This window comes from Labeo rohita, chromosome 18, assembly GCF_022985175.1.
Source record: "Labeo rohita strain BAU-BD-2019 chromosome 18, IGBB_LRoh.1.0, whole genome shotgun sequence".
Taxonomy (NCBI): domain Eukaryota; kingdom Metazoa; phylum Chordata; class Actinopteri; order Cypriniformes; family Cyprinidae; genus Labeo; species Labeo rohita.
Window position 1 is genome coordinate 12,116,456 of NC_066886.1, and position 18,812 is coordinate 12,135,267.

Genomic DNA, 18,812 nt, shown 5'->3' on the forward strand with positions numbered 1-18,812 from the left:
CCAGATTCTTATCTGGGGACTCACCTGGGCTTTTCTGAGATTAATTAATCTTATATATGTCATGTATATAATTAATTAATTCCATTAATTAATTTAAAAATATAAAATAAAATAAAATAAAATAAAATAAAATAAAATAAAATAAAATAAAATAAAATTAATATTGTACCAGATTTCTGTCTGGGGATTCCTGGGCTTTTCTGAGATTAATTATTCTTACATATGTCATGTATATAATTAATTAATTACATTAATTAATTTAAATTAAATTTAAATTAATTCAATTTAATTACATTAATTTTACAGCCAAATTATGACATAATTATGACTGTAAAATTATACTTTTATAAATTATACACTTCTCACTTACAGCATGTTACTAGTGTAAAAGGTGTAAAATAAAATAAAATAAAATAAAATAAAATAAAATAAAATAGAAAATTAACTTAACCACCAACTGGATGTTTGATCAGGATTCTCATCTAGGGACTCAGCTAGGCTTTACTAACATGAATTAATCATATATATGCAATATATATGATTAATTAATTAATTAATTAATTGTATTAATCAGTATAGTATATCATAATTAGGGCTGTAAACACATGATAAATTTAATCATGTATCTAGAACCATAATGTTATAAATATTTATTAATATTAATAAAAATATAAAATTATAATAAAAATTATAGATATTTTTTAAATTTGAACTTAACCACAAAACATTTTTCTGAGCTTATACATATATTATAAATATTATATACTTATTAATTGATTCTATGAATTAATCAGCATATAATTTAATTAATTTGATTACTCAGTTTAAATTGACGTAACTGTATTCAGATCAAACAGACCTTGTAAAATCGTCGCCAATTAAAATCCTTCTTTCCTAATGCAGTACTTTATAGACGCTAGATGTATCTGTGTTTATACTGCAAATGAGAGGTCTGAGTGATGTTGGTGCCAGGTGTATAAGGGGCCTATATGTCAGGGCTTTTGAAAAAACACCATCCTTCAGTTCAGAACATTAGCAACTATAATCATCAATGCTCAGCAGTCAATTTGGTGTGACAATATTTTAGCACGGCAAGATTTACTAGTATTTAATGAATGTAGACAATGATAAATGATAAACATGGACTCACAGTGTAGCCTGGGGCACAGATACAGGCCCCAGTGAGACCGTGGCAGTCTGCTCCATTAGCACACTGGCACGGCACACTACATCCTTCTCCATAGTAACCCGGGGGACAGGTCTCATTGCAGTATAGCCCCGTCCATCCTGCTGTACACGAGCATTCACCTGTCAGGGGGTGGCAGCTGAAAAACAGAAAGATGGATTGACATTTAGACACAAATATGCCTAAAGATACATTGTGTATACGGCATCTAAACAGAATCGCTTTGGTTTCCAGAACAAGGGAGCCAAATCTGAGGACTAAAACCATTTGACTTCATCCATCCTGGTGTCTGTGAGCTCCACTCAGATAAATGGGGTGTCCTTTCTCTCCTTCATGTAGTAATGAGCCCCAGTGTCTCAGGGCCTAATCTACCCATACCAGGCATTAACATTGCATTAGCCAGGAACGCGGCTAAGAAATAATGAATGAAGCACAGGTCGCGATAAAGAGCAAGTGCTATGCTACTGTTGAAAGGTGTTCGGATTTTTACTTGCAAGTCAAATGAAGTCAAATGGACTCAAATGGAGCTCTTTACTCACCCATGGCTCCAGAGGTTCGCTCGAGAACAGTTGGCTAGAAAAGTGATGACTGTAAGACTGAAGGTTCATTTTAACCATAGGGGACTCCACAAAGATGTATTGTTTGTATGAAATAACTTATCTTCAAAGTGTGAGGAAATTATGATCTAATTAGGGCTGTAATTTAGTCTAATTAATGATGAAGCATGATGAATTGAATCTTCTGAGACTTCTGAGTCATACCTTTGCATTGTATATATAGAAGAATTTTTTAAAACTGACACAAAAGAAATGCATCGGAAAATGACAAATGATACAGAAACAAAACAAAACAAACAGTAATTTGACTTGGAAAGTATATTTTTTTTGTACTGGCTATTTTATGATGTATTTCTCTGCCATAATAGTGTATTAATTTGGTGGCCTTTCTAAGCAAATATCTATCTTTCTATCTATCTATCTATCTATCTATCTATCTATTTATCTATCTATCTATCTATATATACACATATATATTATAATGTAATTTATTTGTCTGCCATAATAGTGTACTAATTTGGTGGCTTTTCTCAGCATATATATATATATATATATATACACATACAATTATTTTTTTATATTTACAAGATTTTTTTTTTTTTTTTACTCATTTGACAGCCCTAGATATAATGCATCCAGAAATATACTGGTTTATGAATTTTAGATAAATTGACACCTAATTAAATTAAATTAAATTAACTACTGCAAAATTCTAACTGAAATTTTCATGTTATTGACAATATTAATATTCTTTACTGTTTTGTCTAAATAAAAAAAACCACTAAATAAATAAATAAATACATACATAGATAAAAACTACAATTGATTTAAATGCTACAAATTAATTTAGGGATAAACATTTTAACATAGAACATGCAAAATGGATATTCATTTTGAAATTGCTGAATATTATATTTAATATAAAAAATTAAAATGATAAATGATTAACTTTAAGTGAGCATTGAATGATAATAAAGATAATCTGTAAAAATAGGACATATGAGCATGCAAAAATAAATTTTAGACAAATTAATTTTTTTTCCTTTGCAAGGAATTAGATCTGATTAAATTACCTAACTTTACTCGTTAAATTAATTAAATTACTGCAAAATTCTAAATGAAATTTTCATGTTATTGACAATATTAATATTCCTTACTGTTTTGTCTAAATTAAACAAATACACTAAATAAATACACAAACTAACTAACTAACTAACCAACTAAGTAAAAACTACAATTGATTTAAATGCTGGCATCGGGGCATATGAGCATGAGCAACAGACCATATGAGCGGGGCATATGAGCATACAAAATACAAAATACAATTTTAGACAATTTTTTTTTTCCTTTGCAAGGAATTAAATCTAATTAAATTACTTAATTAAATTAATTAAATTACTGCCAAATTCTTAAAGTAAAATGTTCATGTTATTGACAATATTAATATTATTTAATATTATACACTAAATAAATACACTAAGTAACAAAAAACTACAGTTGATTTAAATAATACAAATTACTTTAGGGATCACAGCATTTTAACACAGAACATGAAAAATGGATATTCATTTCAAAATTGCTGAAGATTATATTTAATATAAAATATTAAAATATTAAATTATTAACTTAAGTGAGCATTAAATGATAATAAAAATAATCTAACTGTAAAAACAGGGCATATGTGCATGCAAAATTAATGCAATGCAATGTTTGCTATTATCAATCATTTAAAAAAAAACTGTAACATCAGCTAATCACATTATTGTACCAATATGCATTCCTAATCTATTGATTCTTGTCAAATTCCAAGGTTGTCATTCTAATAGGTGTATTCACATGTGGTAGCATGTCTCACCTGAGTGTGTTGGTGGCGTTACAAGGGCAGTATTTGTCACAGATGAGACCGTAGAGGCCTGGTGGACAGAACCTGTCCTGGCAGTGAGGCCCTTTGAATCCTGTATCACACAAACACGCTCCGTTGATGTGGTAACACTTAGCCCCATTCTGACAGTCACAGTGAAGGGCACACTGGGGTCCGTATGTGCCGACAGGACACTCTTCCTGGCACCTGGGAAGAAAACCCCAAAGCACATTAGTACACATTGTTTGTTACTCAGTGCAGCTCTGTAAGAAAAAGGATCCTGTCAGAATAACACAAGCAGAATTAGTAGACTACAGTTATTCTAATTTAAGGGTCAAGGGTCATCTTCTTCGGTACCTCAGGTTCATCAGCCCCTTGGTTTCGCCTGGGGCGACGGCAAACGAAGACTGCAGTCATTAATTACCGTGAATACAATTAGACCCCAGCTCATTCTCTCAGTTGAATAGCAAAGTGACTTAAGGAACAACGACTTCCACAAGATCTTCAATATACAATCCGGGCAGAACATCAATCTTGAGTGTCCAAAGAAGCCATTAGGAGACAGATAAATAGCTCAATTAAATTATAAAACGGACTAGGTATGTTTCATGTTGAAATTACACCAGCGTCGTTTGTATCAGGAGAGACGGGTGTGAGAAGGACTTAAGGGAAGGGAGGAGGGGGTACTAACGCAATCTCAGATTATTCCTGCTGGGCTAATTCACCTGTCACAGACCAAATGAATGAGGGCAATTTTGTTAAATATTAGAGGATAAGAAGTGTCTGTCCTGAAAGTGTTTTCATTCTGCAGACAATCACTTTACTGCGCTAATAAACCCTAAGCTGCTGCAGAAGACACAGGGAAATAAAGGAACTGGGCAATTTCAATCGGATCCTAATAAAACTCCATTACTGGTAATTAATGGGCAGAAACTTAGCAGACCAGTGCGGATCTTAGAGTGGGATCAGTGGACACAGGGAATGTAAACACAGAGCAGTAAAAAAACAATTAATCAATTATTCAGCGCGCAAATTTCGCAGGCTTGTTAACAAACTGCTTTTGTGGTCGTTTTTTAAGACACCAAGGAATAATAACATCAGAACCGGGTATTTATTTTACCTGTGGCCACTGTATCCTGCCATACACTGGCACTGTCCTGTAATGTGGTCACAGAGTCCTCCATTGCGGCACGAGCATTCCTTGCTGCAGTTGATCCCGTATTTGCCGAACGGGCATGGCTGGGCACACACAGACCCCTGTTAAGCAAGAAGGCAGACAAAAATTTACATTTAAATTCATAAATAAATGTTTTCCATCATACTTCAGCTGGAAAACAAATCTTCTTAAAGGGACAGTTTACCCAAAAATGAAAATCACCCTGTGATTTATTCACCCTAAGCCATCCTAGATGTGTATGTATTTCTTCTTTCAGACAAATACAATCAGAGTTATATTAAAAAATGTCCTGGTTCTTCCAAGATTTATAATGGCAGTGAATGGGTGTTGAGATTTCAAAGTTCAATAAAGCGCATCCATCCATCATAAAAAGTACTCCACATAGCTCTGGGGGTTAATAAAGACCTTCTTAAGTGAATCGATGCGTTTGTGTAAGAAACACGTGCAAATTTAAAACTTTATAAACTGTCATCTCTAGCTTCCGCTAACTGTTGCATGCACATTCATGTTTAGAAAGTTTTAAATATAGATTTTTGTCTTACACAAATGCATCGATTCACTACTGAAGGCCTTTATTAACCCCTCGAGCCATGTGGAGTACTTTTTATGATGGATTTATAAACTTTATTGGATTTCAAAATCTCAACACCCATTCATTGCCATTATAAAGCTTGGAAGAGCCAGGGCATTTTTAAGTATAACTCTAATTGTATTCATCTGAAAGAAGAAAGTCATACACATAGGATGGCTTGAGGGTAAGTAAATCATGGGGTAATTTTCATTTTTGGGTAAACTGTCTCCTTAAAGTGACTGCAACAATTTTAGACTCCATGTGTTCAGTGAATTAAGACAAATGTTAAAACTTTATAGTTTGGCATGTTGAAATTTGCTGTGATGTGATTAGTCACATGACATGAAATCATGAAGCTTGAAAGCACATTCACTTTCAATTCGGGCTGTCAGTTTCACATGGTAACTTAATTAGTTATGAATAAATAACGTGATTAAAATCATTTAACGCAGTTAGCGCACTGACCCCACCCCCAGACCTGTACATCATCTCATATTTCATACAATTGACAAATATGATGCAGGGCAACAACTCCACAAATGCAGTTATGCCCTAAAATTCAAGATATTGGTGGCCTGTATGTGTTTTGTCTCATATTTATATATATCACATATCACATATTTGGCACCATAAAAGAGGCCTTATTCTACATATAAGTAACCACTTATGTCAGTTAAAGTTGAGTGTTTTACATGATTACTTACTACCTCCAACCTAATCCAGTCTCTGTACCTTTAAGACCTTTAAGCAAGGTTCCTTAATTACTCACTAGTTGTTTATATGTGTACAACTTGTATGATACTATTACAATTTCTAAATGACCCATTTTTGCAGTTTAGTTTCGATAAACGATCAACTGAAGACGGAGCGTTGCTTTGTGAATATTAGAGCATGTCTACATACGGTATCACATTAAACTCTTTTCAGAAGAGAGAGGAAACTTGTGTTTTTGATATGTCCTCTTTACGAGTTTGAGATGATGCAAAAGGAGCAATAATGAGGCTCAGCAAACTTCACCCAATTTGCTTCCAAATAATAACTTCAGCTGCTCTGCGAGGCTCAGATCAGTGTCATTTCTTCCCAGCTTAGGTTTGTGCAAGTATCTACATTCAAATTCTCCTCCACCCTTCCTTCTTTTACCTCTTAAACTCGTTCACCTTCCCTCTATTCACTTAACCCTCCCCCTTTCTCCTTCTAATTACTCTCTTTTCCTTTCTTACTTCCTTTTAAGCGTGACTCACCTCTTCCCGTCTCTTCAGTATCTTGCCCTTTTACTCTCCTTCACTTTCTGCCCCTCATTCCTTATCATCTGTCTCCTCATCTTTATTCCTCTCTGTTGCTTTTCTGTCTTTTATTCTCTTTGCCCTCCACTTCTCCACCCTCTTACCGTCCATCCAGCAGGGCAGGAGCATTCTCCAGTGATGTGATGGCAGGTTCCTCCGTTCTGACAGGGGCAGCGCTGCTCGCACTGTGGCCCGTGACTTCCAGAGGGACACCGCTCTCCACAGCTGCCGAACCACAAGAGCAAACACTTGAAACCCAGGCAGTCATTGCAAAGGATTGCAACATAAAACACAAGAACGTTCAAAGACTTTAGAACAAATGCTTCAAAAAAAAATCCAACCATTTTTTTTAAAGTACCCTCACAAGAACTTCACAGTGTTTTTACTATGCTAACAATGAATATTGACAAAGACTAAGTACATAGTATGTAGATTAGCATGGGAGACTGGGGCTAGTTGTCACATGGGGAAGTACCTAGAAAGTTTTAGGTTAAATATGTCCAGCAGTGATTTCTTTCATGGTTTCAAACTACAATTTTTGTTAGCATTTTTTTGAATGTATTTTGGGTAAATAAGTGAATTAACTACAATAGCATATATTCTAGCAAAGAATTGATGTTCATATGATAGCATGCTATCATATGTCTTTTTTTATGTAATAATATTTTTTAAAAAATCTCAAAAAATCTTTTTCCCCTATAAAAAAACAATACACTTCTCAAAAGTTTGAGGTGGCTAAGATTTTATGCTTTTGAAAGACATCTCTTTATATGTACACAAAAGCTGTTTATTTGATCCAAAATATAGTAAAAAGTGTAACATTGTGAAATTTTATGACAATTTAAATAAGTTTTAAATTTAAATTTAAATAAATAAATTTCAGAAAACATTCTAATATGCCAGTTTGCTGCTTCAGAAACATTTCTTATTATCATCAATGATTAAACTTTTTTTTTTTGGTGTAATCCATAATACATTTTTTCAAGGTTCTTTAATGAAATGTAGTTATGTAAAACAGAAATCTTTTTTAACATTACAGCGTGAATGTCGTTACTGCCTTGATCTACTGCATTGATTTTTAATGTGTTAGATTTTGATTTAATGCATCCCTGCAAAATAAAAGTATTTTATTTTTTAGTCAAAGAACTAAAATCATATTGACCCCAAACTTTTGAACGATAGTGTATATTTGAATTAAGGCCCTATGAAATCGATTTTATTTTTTTCCTAAATTCCATTTTTTTTTTCCGTTTTAATTTTTCAAGATTCCGTTTTTTCCCCAGTTTTACTTTTTCTAAACTCTGTTTCAAGACTCTAAACATCTCTAATTAACTGATTTTATATATAAAAAATAATTTATTATTATTATTATTTTCTTTTTTTTTCAGAGATACTGTCTTGTGTATTTACATTTTTCTGGTAAATAATTTGTCTGATAAGCATTCCTTGAAAAATAATGTTATAATAATAATAATTTTATTTGTAGTAGTAGTACTACTATCATTACACAATATATTTCTGTCATAGTTTCGAGTTAAAATGAACTTTTATTTTGACAGGTTGCTGTGAAGACATTTAAGTTTATGTTTGTTTAATGGTATGACAATAATTTATCTCTAAAGAAACAGTAAAAAGTGCAGTAAAAATTTATTTTTGTGCCTTAATATTCACTATTGGACACTAGTCCATATCGTGATCTGATTTATGTGTACTGACCTACTTTTGATTTACTCATTCAAAATTTTGCAAATTCTGTGACATTCCGTGTTATACAGTAAATTCCATTTTTACGATTGGATTCTAAGATTCCAACCGCGTTTTCCACATCACCGAAATCATAGAATGAATACTGAATGAATTTTTATTTTATTTATATTTTTTCATATTGAATTAATTTTATTATTTTTAACAAAAATAATTTTTACAAAATGTTACTGTTTAACTTCAAGTTCTCATTGTGACAACACAAAAGGTTACAAAAGGTGAATGTGGCTCCTTTGCAGTGGTGCTGCAAAGGTTGAATAGCTTTTTGTAGTCAAGAGGTGTGTGTCTATACAGAAATTGTCTTTCAAAATAAACCTACCCTTTTCACTAGAGTAACAACTTGCCCTTGTCTCCTCTTTATAAAGAATATTTTTCAGGAAAGACATATTAACCTTCATATCTCTATACTGCAAACCGGTTTCATCTCTGGTACTCACATGGGGCCCATGTAGCCTGGTGCACATATGCATTCCCCCGTCTCGTGGTGGCAGGTGGCACCGTTGAGGCATTGACATTGCAGCTGGCAGCCCTTGCCATAGTAGCCAGGCTCACATTGATCCTCACAGCGCCATCCTTGGTAGCCGTCTGTGCAGACACAGGCTCCTGTGATGGGGTTACACAGGGCCCCATTCTTGCACTGACAGCGGTTGCTGCAGTGGGGCCCCCAGTGGCCACTTTCACAACCTGAAACACAGAGAAGAAAGAACGCTTTTTTACATCAGCCAACTCAAATGCCACCACACTCCAGTCAGAGCTGAGGATGGAAACTCTGCTTATCAGTGCAACTCGGTTGTATTACATTCCACAAGTTGTGAAACGATGACCTGTAATCCTGTAAGACACAAGATTTATGAAGTCATAGAGTTTTATTACAGAACATATGCTGATGTATACAAGTTTGTACAGTGTTTTGTCAATACAAGTGAATCCCACTGTGAGTGGGGATTAGCTGAAGCATAGACTATTTACATCCCCTCATATATTCTCTTTAAATTATCAACGAGGTAATACCATGCTGAAAGCAAACGCTATCAATAAAATGGGTGAAACTGCAAGCAGCTAATCTCGCAAACGCACCTAAAGTGGCCCAGAGATGCTATAAAAGACTGACACAGTCATTCTTGTGTTTACAGAGTATTAGCTAGCATAAACAGGGCCATAACCACCACTGACAACAATTTTATGTTTTCTCTTTTACATTTGTTTACATGCTTGCATAAATTTTACTGGATGCATCTGGAGATATTTTATTTGATTCTAAGAGTACCTTTAAATTTGTCCAAATGCATATTACTAATTAAAAATAAAGTTTTGATATATTTATGGTAAGAAATTTACAACATATCTTCATGGAACATGATCTTGCTTAATATACTAATGATTTTTGGCATAAAAGAAAAATCATTTTGACCCACACAATGTATTGTTGGCTATTTCAACATACCCGTGCTACTTATGACTGGTTTTGTGGTCCAGGGTTTCAAATCATTTTTGTAACTTTAATAAGTAATATATTTAAAATTTACACAATGAAAAATATGCAGTGTTTACATACATTTGATTATACTATGTATGTAGCATTTCTTATTTATTTGTTCTACTGTAGTTTTTTTTTATTTAGGCTAGTATTAGTAGTTTGTGATACTGACAGTGGTGACAAGAATTACGGAATTTTTATGGTATCAGAAATGTTGATATCATTGATGCCGATGTCACTGATGCCGACATACAGCGCTGTTGCGTTCCAGGCGTCCTGTGTTTGAATCCCGACTTAAGTACCTTTCCCGATCCTGCCCCCATCTCTCTCTCTCACTTTGTTCCTTTCTGATCTGTCCTGTTGTAATAAAAAGGCAAAATGCCAAAAAATAAATCTTAAAAAAAAAAAGACTTTATTTAAAGCAAAAGTTACTATACCGTGATGTATATTGTAACCTTGAAATAAAATTACTCATACTGTGATACAGTGCTTTGCAAAAGTATTCATTCAGCCTTCAAGGCAGAAGGTTCACTTGCCCACAGGACACAGCAAGAGTTTCTTATAGGCAACTTTGTGAATGTCCTTGAGTGGCCCAGCCACAGCCTGGGCTTGAACCTAATCAAATATTTCTGAAAATGTGTGTCTGCCCCCGTCCAAGCTGACAGAGCTTGAGAGGTGAAGAGGTGAGGATAAGAATAGTAGAGAATTGCCAAATGAAGATGTGCAAAGCTTGTCACATCATACCGAAAAGACTTGAGGCTGTAAAGGTGCTTTAACTAAGTACAGCGTGAAGGGTATGAATACTTATGCAATGTACTTATTTCAGTCTTTTAATTTTTTGTTTTGTCATTATGGTGTATGGATTGTAGATTAATGTGATTTAAAGCAGTTTAACATAAGGCTGCAATATAACAAAAAAAAAAAGGGGGGGTATGAATACTTTCGCAAGGCACTGTATAAGATTTTGGTCATATCGCCCACCCCCAGCAAAAATGCGATAAAATGATCAAAAGTCACAGTCAAGACATTTAGAATGTTACAAAAGAGTTATTTTAGATAATGCTGTTCGTTCAATCATTCTCTTAATTTAAAAAATCTTAAAAAAAAAAAATAAAAATATTTCATGTGTCTTGGGCACCAAATCAGCATGATTTCTAAAGGATCATGTGGCTACATGAAACAGAATAATGGCTGCTGAAAATTTAGCTTTGCCATCACAGAAATAAATTACATTTTAAAACATTAAAATAGAAAACTATTTAATATAGATAATAATATTATTTATATTTGAATAATATTTTGAATGATTACTTTTTATGTATTTTTATTCAAATAAATGCAGTCTTTGGGAGCATAAACAAATTTTTTTAAATATCATTTCAAATTTTTAAATATCCCATACATTTGAACAGTACGTACATGTACACTACCAGTCAAAAGTTTTTGAACAGTAAGTCTCTTCTGCTCACCAAGCATGCATTTATTTAATCCAAAGTACAGCAAAAGCAGTACAGTTTTGAAATAGTTTTACTATTTAAAATAACTGTTTTCTATTTGAATATATTCTAAAATGTAATTTATTCCTGTGATCAAAGCTGAATTTTTAGTATCATTACGCTAGTCTTCAGTGTCACATTATCCTTCAGAAATCATTCTAATATGCTGATTTATTAATATCAGTATGTAAAACAGTTAAATACATTTCTTCACAATTCTTTGATGAATAGAAAGATCTAAAGATCAGCATTTTCCAGGGAAACAATGGAAATTAATACTTTTATTTAGCAAGGATGCTTTAAATTGATCAAACGTGAGGATAAAGAAATGCATAATGTTACAAAAGATTTCTGTTTCAGATAAATGCTGTTCTTCTGACCTTTCTGTTCATCAAAGAACCCTGAAAAAAAAATCTACTCAGCTGTTTTCAACCTAATAATATTTTTTTTATGTTTTTGAGCAGTAAATAAGAATATTACAATGATTTATGAAGAATCATGTGACTGGAGTAATGACGCTAAAAATTCAGCTTTGAAATCACAGGAATAACTTACATTTTAAAAATATTAAAATAGAAAACAGCCATTTTAAATAGTAAAAATATTTCAAAATTGTACTGTTTTTGCTATATTTTGGATCAAATAAATAAAAAAAACATTAAAAATCTTACTGTTCAAAAACATTGGTAGTATACTTAACCAATTTGTCGTTTAGATGATGTTTCATGCAAAGCAACTTGCAATACATGTTAAAGGTACTATGTGATTTAAACAACCTCAGAAACTATATTTAACCACTAAGGTGCCGGACGCTTGACTAATCTCAGAAGGCTGTTTTGAAAGTGGATGAAGCCCTAATGAAGACTGTTTGCCGCCAGACACCAACGTCCGTTGTCTATGCCAGACAAACATGAGGTGGATGATCAGCACTTCGAGAAGACAGCTTGGCACAGAGGGGGTTCATAGAGCAACCTGGCGCTGCGGCGAGTCTTTCCCAGGAGGTGTGACGTAGGCCGCATTAACTAGCTCAAAGAGGGCAGGAGGCACGTTATTGATTTGAGTAAATCTGCTACGGATGAGTTCTCCTGTCAGTTGAGCTCTCACACCACACAAATGACCAGGGCGCATTAAAGGCAGGAAACCTGCGGGAGGTCAGCGAAGATGGATGAGCCACTCATCGTCTGCTCCGCTCACAGTCAATCAGCACTCATCACGCTCCCCTCAGCTCTCCCACGCTGATGAGAGAAAAAGAGCAGAAAAACACAACACATCCACCGTTCGCCTCGCTCGCCGCCCCCCGGACCTCGTCAACTCCCCATCAGCCCCAAAGTGAGCGCTTCACTTTCAAAAGAAGCCTCATACTGGGACGCAAACCATTTCCCTCCCATTCAGCGCGGCAAATCCACTCCGCGCTGGCTCCGAGTCCGCCGGCCTCTTCATCTGCAGCCATTGCGGAGGAGGACAAATAAAGTGGAAATCTAGACAGAGCTTAATTTGCAGAAGTCTTTTTCTCTGGTGCTCAGAAGCAGCACAAAATGTTGCCATTGAAGGCTCAAAGCCTCTTTTCCCCCCACAGCAAGACGCCTCAGCACATTTCCTCCTAAAGCCCATTATCTCGCCCCGTCTCTTCTGCGTTTAGTTTCAGACTCGCCGCAGACAGTCTCTCACTGCGGGCCCTCTGACAGCATTTAGCCGTGATTAAAGAGTCAGAGATCATTTGGTGCCACGGGCAAGGCTGTAAAACACACAGTCTTATTCCTATTTCTCTGTGTTTAAAGCATCTAAAGGAAAGCTTCCATAAGGAAGAGTCTAATCGGAGAGGAGATGAAGGAAAAGCGGACGAGGGCCCCGTTGGGGCAGTAGTGGACATTGTGTGTGGGCAGAGATTCAACGGTGAGTACACCAAACAGCTGACCTGTGACGCGACCCCTATTAAAAGCTCTCAGCGTTGCACAAACAGGCTAATCAAAGGGTGCGTTTGGGACAACCGGTGCTCCTCTCCACAACAAACTTGCACCTCAAGACATCAGGACTGAGCTGTGAGCGTGCGTTTGTGTACTGTACTTTGATAAGTGGAAAAATGTAACGACCTGATTTGATCAGATGGCTGAGAGAGATCTCAGAGCAGGGCAGCGCCATGCACAATCCTGTCAGGATACATAAAGCTGCTGTATTTATTTATTTATCTTTAATCAAATAAATGCAGTCTTAGTGAGCATAAGCAATTTTGTTTTCAAAAATATCATTTTTGAAAATGTTAAATATTCCAGTCAAAGGTTTTTGAACAGCAAGTCTCTTCTGCTCAACAAAGCCTGCATTTATTTGATCCAAAGTACAGCAAAAAATGTTGAAAATGTTGAAATATTTTTACTATTTAAAATAACTGAATATATTTTAAAATGTAATTTATTCCTGTGACCAAAGCTGAATTTTTAGTATCATTACGCTAGTCTTCAGTGTCACATGATGCTTCAAAAATCATTCTAATATGCTGATTTGTTGTTCAATAAAAGCTTTTGTAACAATATAAACCATACCATTTAAAAGCTTGGAGTCAGTATATATATTTTTTTCTTTTGGGGAAAGAAATTATAGATTTTTTTTTACTTTTATTTAGCAAGGATGCATTAAAAAGATCAAAAGTGATGATAAAGACATGTTACAAAAGATTCAGTTTCAGATCTGAACATTCTATTCAGTGTTGGAGAAAGTTACGTTTAAAAGTAATGGATTACAATATTGAGTTACTCCCTAAAAAAGTAACTAATTATGTTAGTTACTTTTTATGGAAAGTAATGCGTTACTTTACTTTTGCATTACTTTTACAATCTGGGCAGGGCTTGATTGTTTGTTTTTAATATAAAAAGTTCTATATTTGGCAAGTGTAAAAGCCTTTTCACACCAAAAGCCTCAGGCTTTGAGAAAAGTAAATTCACGTCTGTACAGTACACTGCAGAAGAAAAAATATCAACTCTTCAGCAATAAAAAAAGGAAAACAAATGTCAGATTATCTTGAGTAATTTTTGCTTATTAGTATGGTTGAATTGCATCATCGAAGGTTGGCAGCAAAGACATCGGTTAATAAAATGGTATTAAATGCATAAAGGATATTTGTATTATTTAACTTATTTAATTATTGCCGGTTTGTGTTATATTCTGAGTTGAATTTCACTGTTTTTATTCATTTTGAGGAATACTGAATTAGCTTTTTGTGAGTGAGATGAATTAATGCATGTTCACATTTATTCTAGAGCTAACATTTTACTCCCGATTTCTCTCAACATAGGGAAAGGAGAGCTTTTAATCAATAAATGGGGGAAAAAGTAACTGGCATTACCTTTTTGAAAAAAGTAACTCAGATATTTTCTTGTCAATTAAAAAGTAATGCGTTACTTTACTAGTTACTTGGAAAAAGTAATAATATTATGTAACTTGCGTTACCCCCAACACTGGTTCTATTCATCAAAGAAACCTGAAAAATTCTACTCAGCTGTTTTCAACATAATAATAATACTAATAAATGTATACTAATAACTAACAGCAAATCAGAAATCAGAATGATTTCTGAAGGATCATGTGACTAATGATGCTAAAAATTCAGCTTTGAAATCATAGGAATAAATACATTTTAAAAATATTTAAATAGAAAACAGCTGTTTTAAATAGTAAAAATATTTTGACTTTGAATTCTGTGTTTTGAATCAAATAAATGCAGGCTGATGAGCAGAAGAGACTTCTTTAAAAAACATTAAAAATCTTACTGTTCAAAAACTTTTGACCAATTGGTCATTTAGATGACAGTTTCATTAGAGATTTTAGAGATTTGACGCTGAGTACACCAAACGGCCGACCTGCGACGCGACCCCTATTAAAAGCTCTCAGCGTTGCACAAACAGGCTAATCAAAGGGTGCGTTTGGGATAACTGGTGCTCCTCTCAACAACAAACTTGCACCTTGAGGCATCAGGACTGAGCTGTGAGCGTGCATTTGTGTACTGTACTTTGATAAGTGGAAAAATGTAACAGCCTGATTTGATCAGACGGCTGAGAGGGATCTCAGTGCAGGGCAGCGCCGTGCACAATCCTGTGAGGATACCTAAAGCTGCTACTTGAAGTTCTCTCATAAGCGCGGTGAGCCTTATTATAAAACAAGTGAAATCCTTTTCAGCTGCAGGCCTGATTTCCAAATTATTAAGGCTGACAAGAAAAGCATTGTATGTGTTTTGCTGCTGCGTTCTGCCTGGAGCTGTGTGTGCGCTGCTAAATAAACATGAACATCACAAAAGGCTAATTAGGGAGAGTCTAAACTGTTGTTTTTTCTATGAAGACAAAATATCTCACTCCTGCGGAATATAGAAGCACTGCTTACGCTGTCGGTTTTTATTAAAAATCTGTTTTGTCATAGCCTTCAGGGTACCTACATATTGCGCAACTGTGCTTCATATCTCTCCTCTTCTATCGCTTCCTGTCTCTCCTCAACCTGTCAAATAAAAGCTAAATTATCAAAATATAACTTCAAAAAAAAAAAATAAAAATAAAATAAAATTAATTAAAAATAATAAAAATGTTTTTTATTTATTTTTATTTTAGCATTTGTTTTATGGCAGGTCAAAATCTAAGGCTATTTTCATGGCAAAAAATCAAGGTAAAAAAAAGCTCCCATGTCTTAGCGTTTCTATGAAAGTCTCTGCTCACAGTCAAATAAAGAAAAAAAAACTTCAAAAATAAAAATTTAATCATTTGGAAATTGGATTTATTTCATTTTATTGTTTGCATTAATTACAAGTCACATCAGCAAGGTTATTTTCAATCTATAAAATTTCAAAAACAGTGCTTCGCATCTCTCCTTTCCTAATGTTTCACATAAATAATAATAAAATAAAAATATTAAAAAATAATGCATTTTACTTAATTATTTAATTTGACTTTAATTTTATTATTTAGTTGTTTTATGCCATGTCAAAATCTAAGGCTATTTTCATGGCAAAAATTCAGGGTAAAAACAGCTCAGTTTCTTAGCCTTTCCTGTCTCACAGTCAAATAAAGGCCGAAAATATTAAACATTAAAAATAAAAATGTAATAATGTGGAAATTAGATTTATTTAATTTTATTTCTTTATTTAATTTAATTTTATTGTTTGTTTTAATAAAAAACAGTGCCACATCTGCAAGGTTATTTTCAGTGCAAAAGTCAGATTAAAATCAGTAAAAAATAAATGAACAAACAAATAAACAATAATAATAATAATAATAATTAAATAAATAAATAAACAAATTAAAATGCAATGGAAAAAAAACATTTTTCATGTTTTCAAAAACAGTGCTTTGAATCTCTCCTTTCCTAACATTTCCATAAAAATAATAATAATAATAAAAAAGTCTCTGTTTAGAAATTCTGCTTAGAATTTTATTTTATTTTTTTATTTTTTATTTTATTATTTGGGTGTTTCATGACATGTCAAAATCTAAAGCTAAAATCTAATTTCTAAAGAAATTTTTAATGACAAAAATTCATGGTAAAAATAAAGTTTCCCTTTCTTAGCATTTCCTGTCTCTGCTAACAGTTAAATAAAGGCAAATAAATGAATGAATGAATGAATAAATAAATAAATAAGCAAGCAAGCAATAAAATAAAATAAAATAAAATAAAATAAAATAAAATAAAATAAAATAAAATAAAATAAAATAAAATAAAATAAAATAAAATAAAATAAAATAAAATAAAATAAAATAAAATAAAATAAAATAAAATAAAATAAAATAAAATAAAATTTAAAAAATAAAAATGCAACTGTTTGGAAATTGGATTTATTTAATTTTATTTATTAAATTTAATTACATTTTATTGTTCGTTTTATTAGTTTAATGCCACATCAGCAAGGTTATTTTCATGGCAAAAGTCAGGTTAAAATCAGTAAAAAAATAAAAAAATAAAACAATAATAATAATAATAATAATAATAATAATAATAATAATAATAAAGTAAAGATTTAAAAAATCATATAAATAAAAACTTTTCTTTCCTAACATTTCTGTAAAAATAACAATAACAAATAAAAATAAAATAGCTGTTTTTTTATTTTATTATTTGGTTGTTTTATGCCACATCAGCATCTAGAAGCCAATATTTTTATGGCAAAAATCAGAGTAAAACCCATAAAAAAACAAACAAACAAAAAAAAAAAAACAGGTAAATAATTTAAGAAACATTTAAAAACAGTGATTTGTATTTCTCCACTTTCAAGCATTCCCTGTCTCTCCTCAAACTGACATTTAAAGCCAAAATGCCCCAAAAATACAACTTAAAAATGTACACACAGAAAGACAACACTTGAAATATTCATGATGGAAGATGGACATTTGTTCAATAAAAGCACATGCATAAGTCTAGTATGGCCTATATGACATTTTGCATTTTTCATCATGGCTAGTTTTAAATGAATATATCAATCTTTTGCCAATCTGCCATTTGCCCTTTTATCATCCAATAGATGGAGCACCGCCATCTAGATGTTTGTAACAGGGCCAAGGGTTTCAGAATAGTGTAATAGGAAGCACTGTACAAGAGTGTGATTACACTGTCTCTATCACAGCACACAATGCCTCCAGGGCCAATTACTACTTCCTTGCACCCAGTCCAGCCCATTCCACTCCTTTAATTAAAGCTCCAGCGGTGGAGGGGAAGACTCCAGTCAACCCCTTACACCCAAGTTTTAGCTTTTGTGGTTAATGACTGGAGGAAGAGCATCCAGACAATTAAACCTGCAGATAAATGAAGATCCCAAAGCTTGGCAGATGAACTCTTGTGTTTGGGTTCATCTCTGCTATGCCATGATGAATACAGGATGGGAGTTTGTCTCTACATGACAGAGTGTCTTAATTACTGAGCAAAGTCACAGCAACCGTGTGCTACGTGACTCAAGTCCAACTCGGCGCCCGATGACAGTTAGAGTGAGACCTGTTTTGAGCAAGTTGAGTGTGCTCTTCAGAGCACAGGTTATACAGGAAACCTTATTAAGTCACTGAATGCTAAACAGTGTGCAGCTTCAAAGAAGGCAAAAGTAAATTAAAGTATATGGAGAAAGTGCCATAAAAGATGGGAGATCCAAATGTGCTCTGATAAAATATTCTGTCCGGTGAAAAATGAGTGAAGATTCATATACACTCAGAAACCTTGCCTGATTGGATTCAGGTTGAAAGAATAGACATTTTAAACAACTGAGGTTTTTACACTCCTATTACATGCCAGAAATTCTGATTAGGAGGGAGAAGAAGAAGAAGGACTTGCCAAATTGGATCATTTCAATAATAAATGAATTTTCAAAACATCTTGCTTACATAGACCTTTTAACCTTTTTTAGAGGTAAAATAAACGCCATCCAATGATTTGTCTTAACTATAGGCTATATATTAAACAACATTAGATAATCAAAAATATGGT

General features: G+C 33.4%; 1 protein-coding gene across 4 annotated transcripts in view; it reads right to left on the reverse strand.

The window, feature by feature from the left end:
- Nucleotides 1–18,812, reverse strand: part of megf11 (multiple EGF-like-domains 11) — a 152,956-nt gene that overhangs the window by 46,950 nt on the left and 87,194 nt on the right. For all 4 annotated transcript variants that reach the window (XM_051134957.1, XM_051134958.1, XM_051134955.1 and 1 more), the window contains 5 exons: nucleotides 8,837–9,083; nucleotides 6,740–6,860; nucleotides 4,725–4,861; nucleotides 3,599–3,811; nucleotides 1,151–1,325 (listed from right to left, as the gene is read on the reverse strand). In XM_051134957.1, the coding sequence (XP_050990914.1) occupies nucleotides 1,151–1,325; nucleotides 3,599–3,811; nucleotides 4,725–4,861; nucleotides 6,740–6,860; nucleotides 8,837–9,083 (893 nt within the window). The remainder of the gene's footprint in view (nucleotides 1–1,150; nucleotides 1,326–3,598; nucleotides 3,812–4,724; nucleotides 4,862–6,739; nucleotides 6,861–8,836; nucleotides 9,084–18,812) is intronic.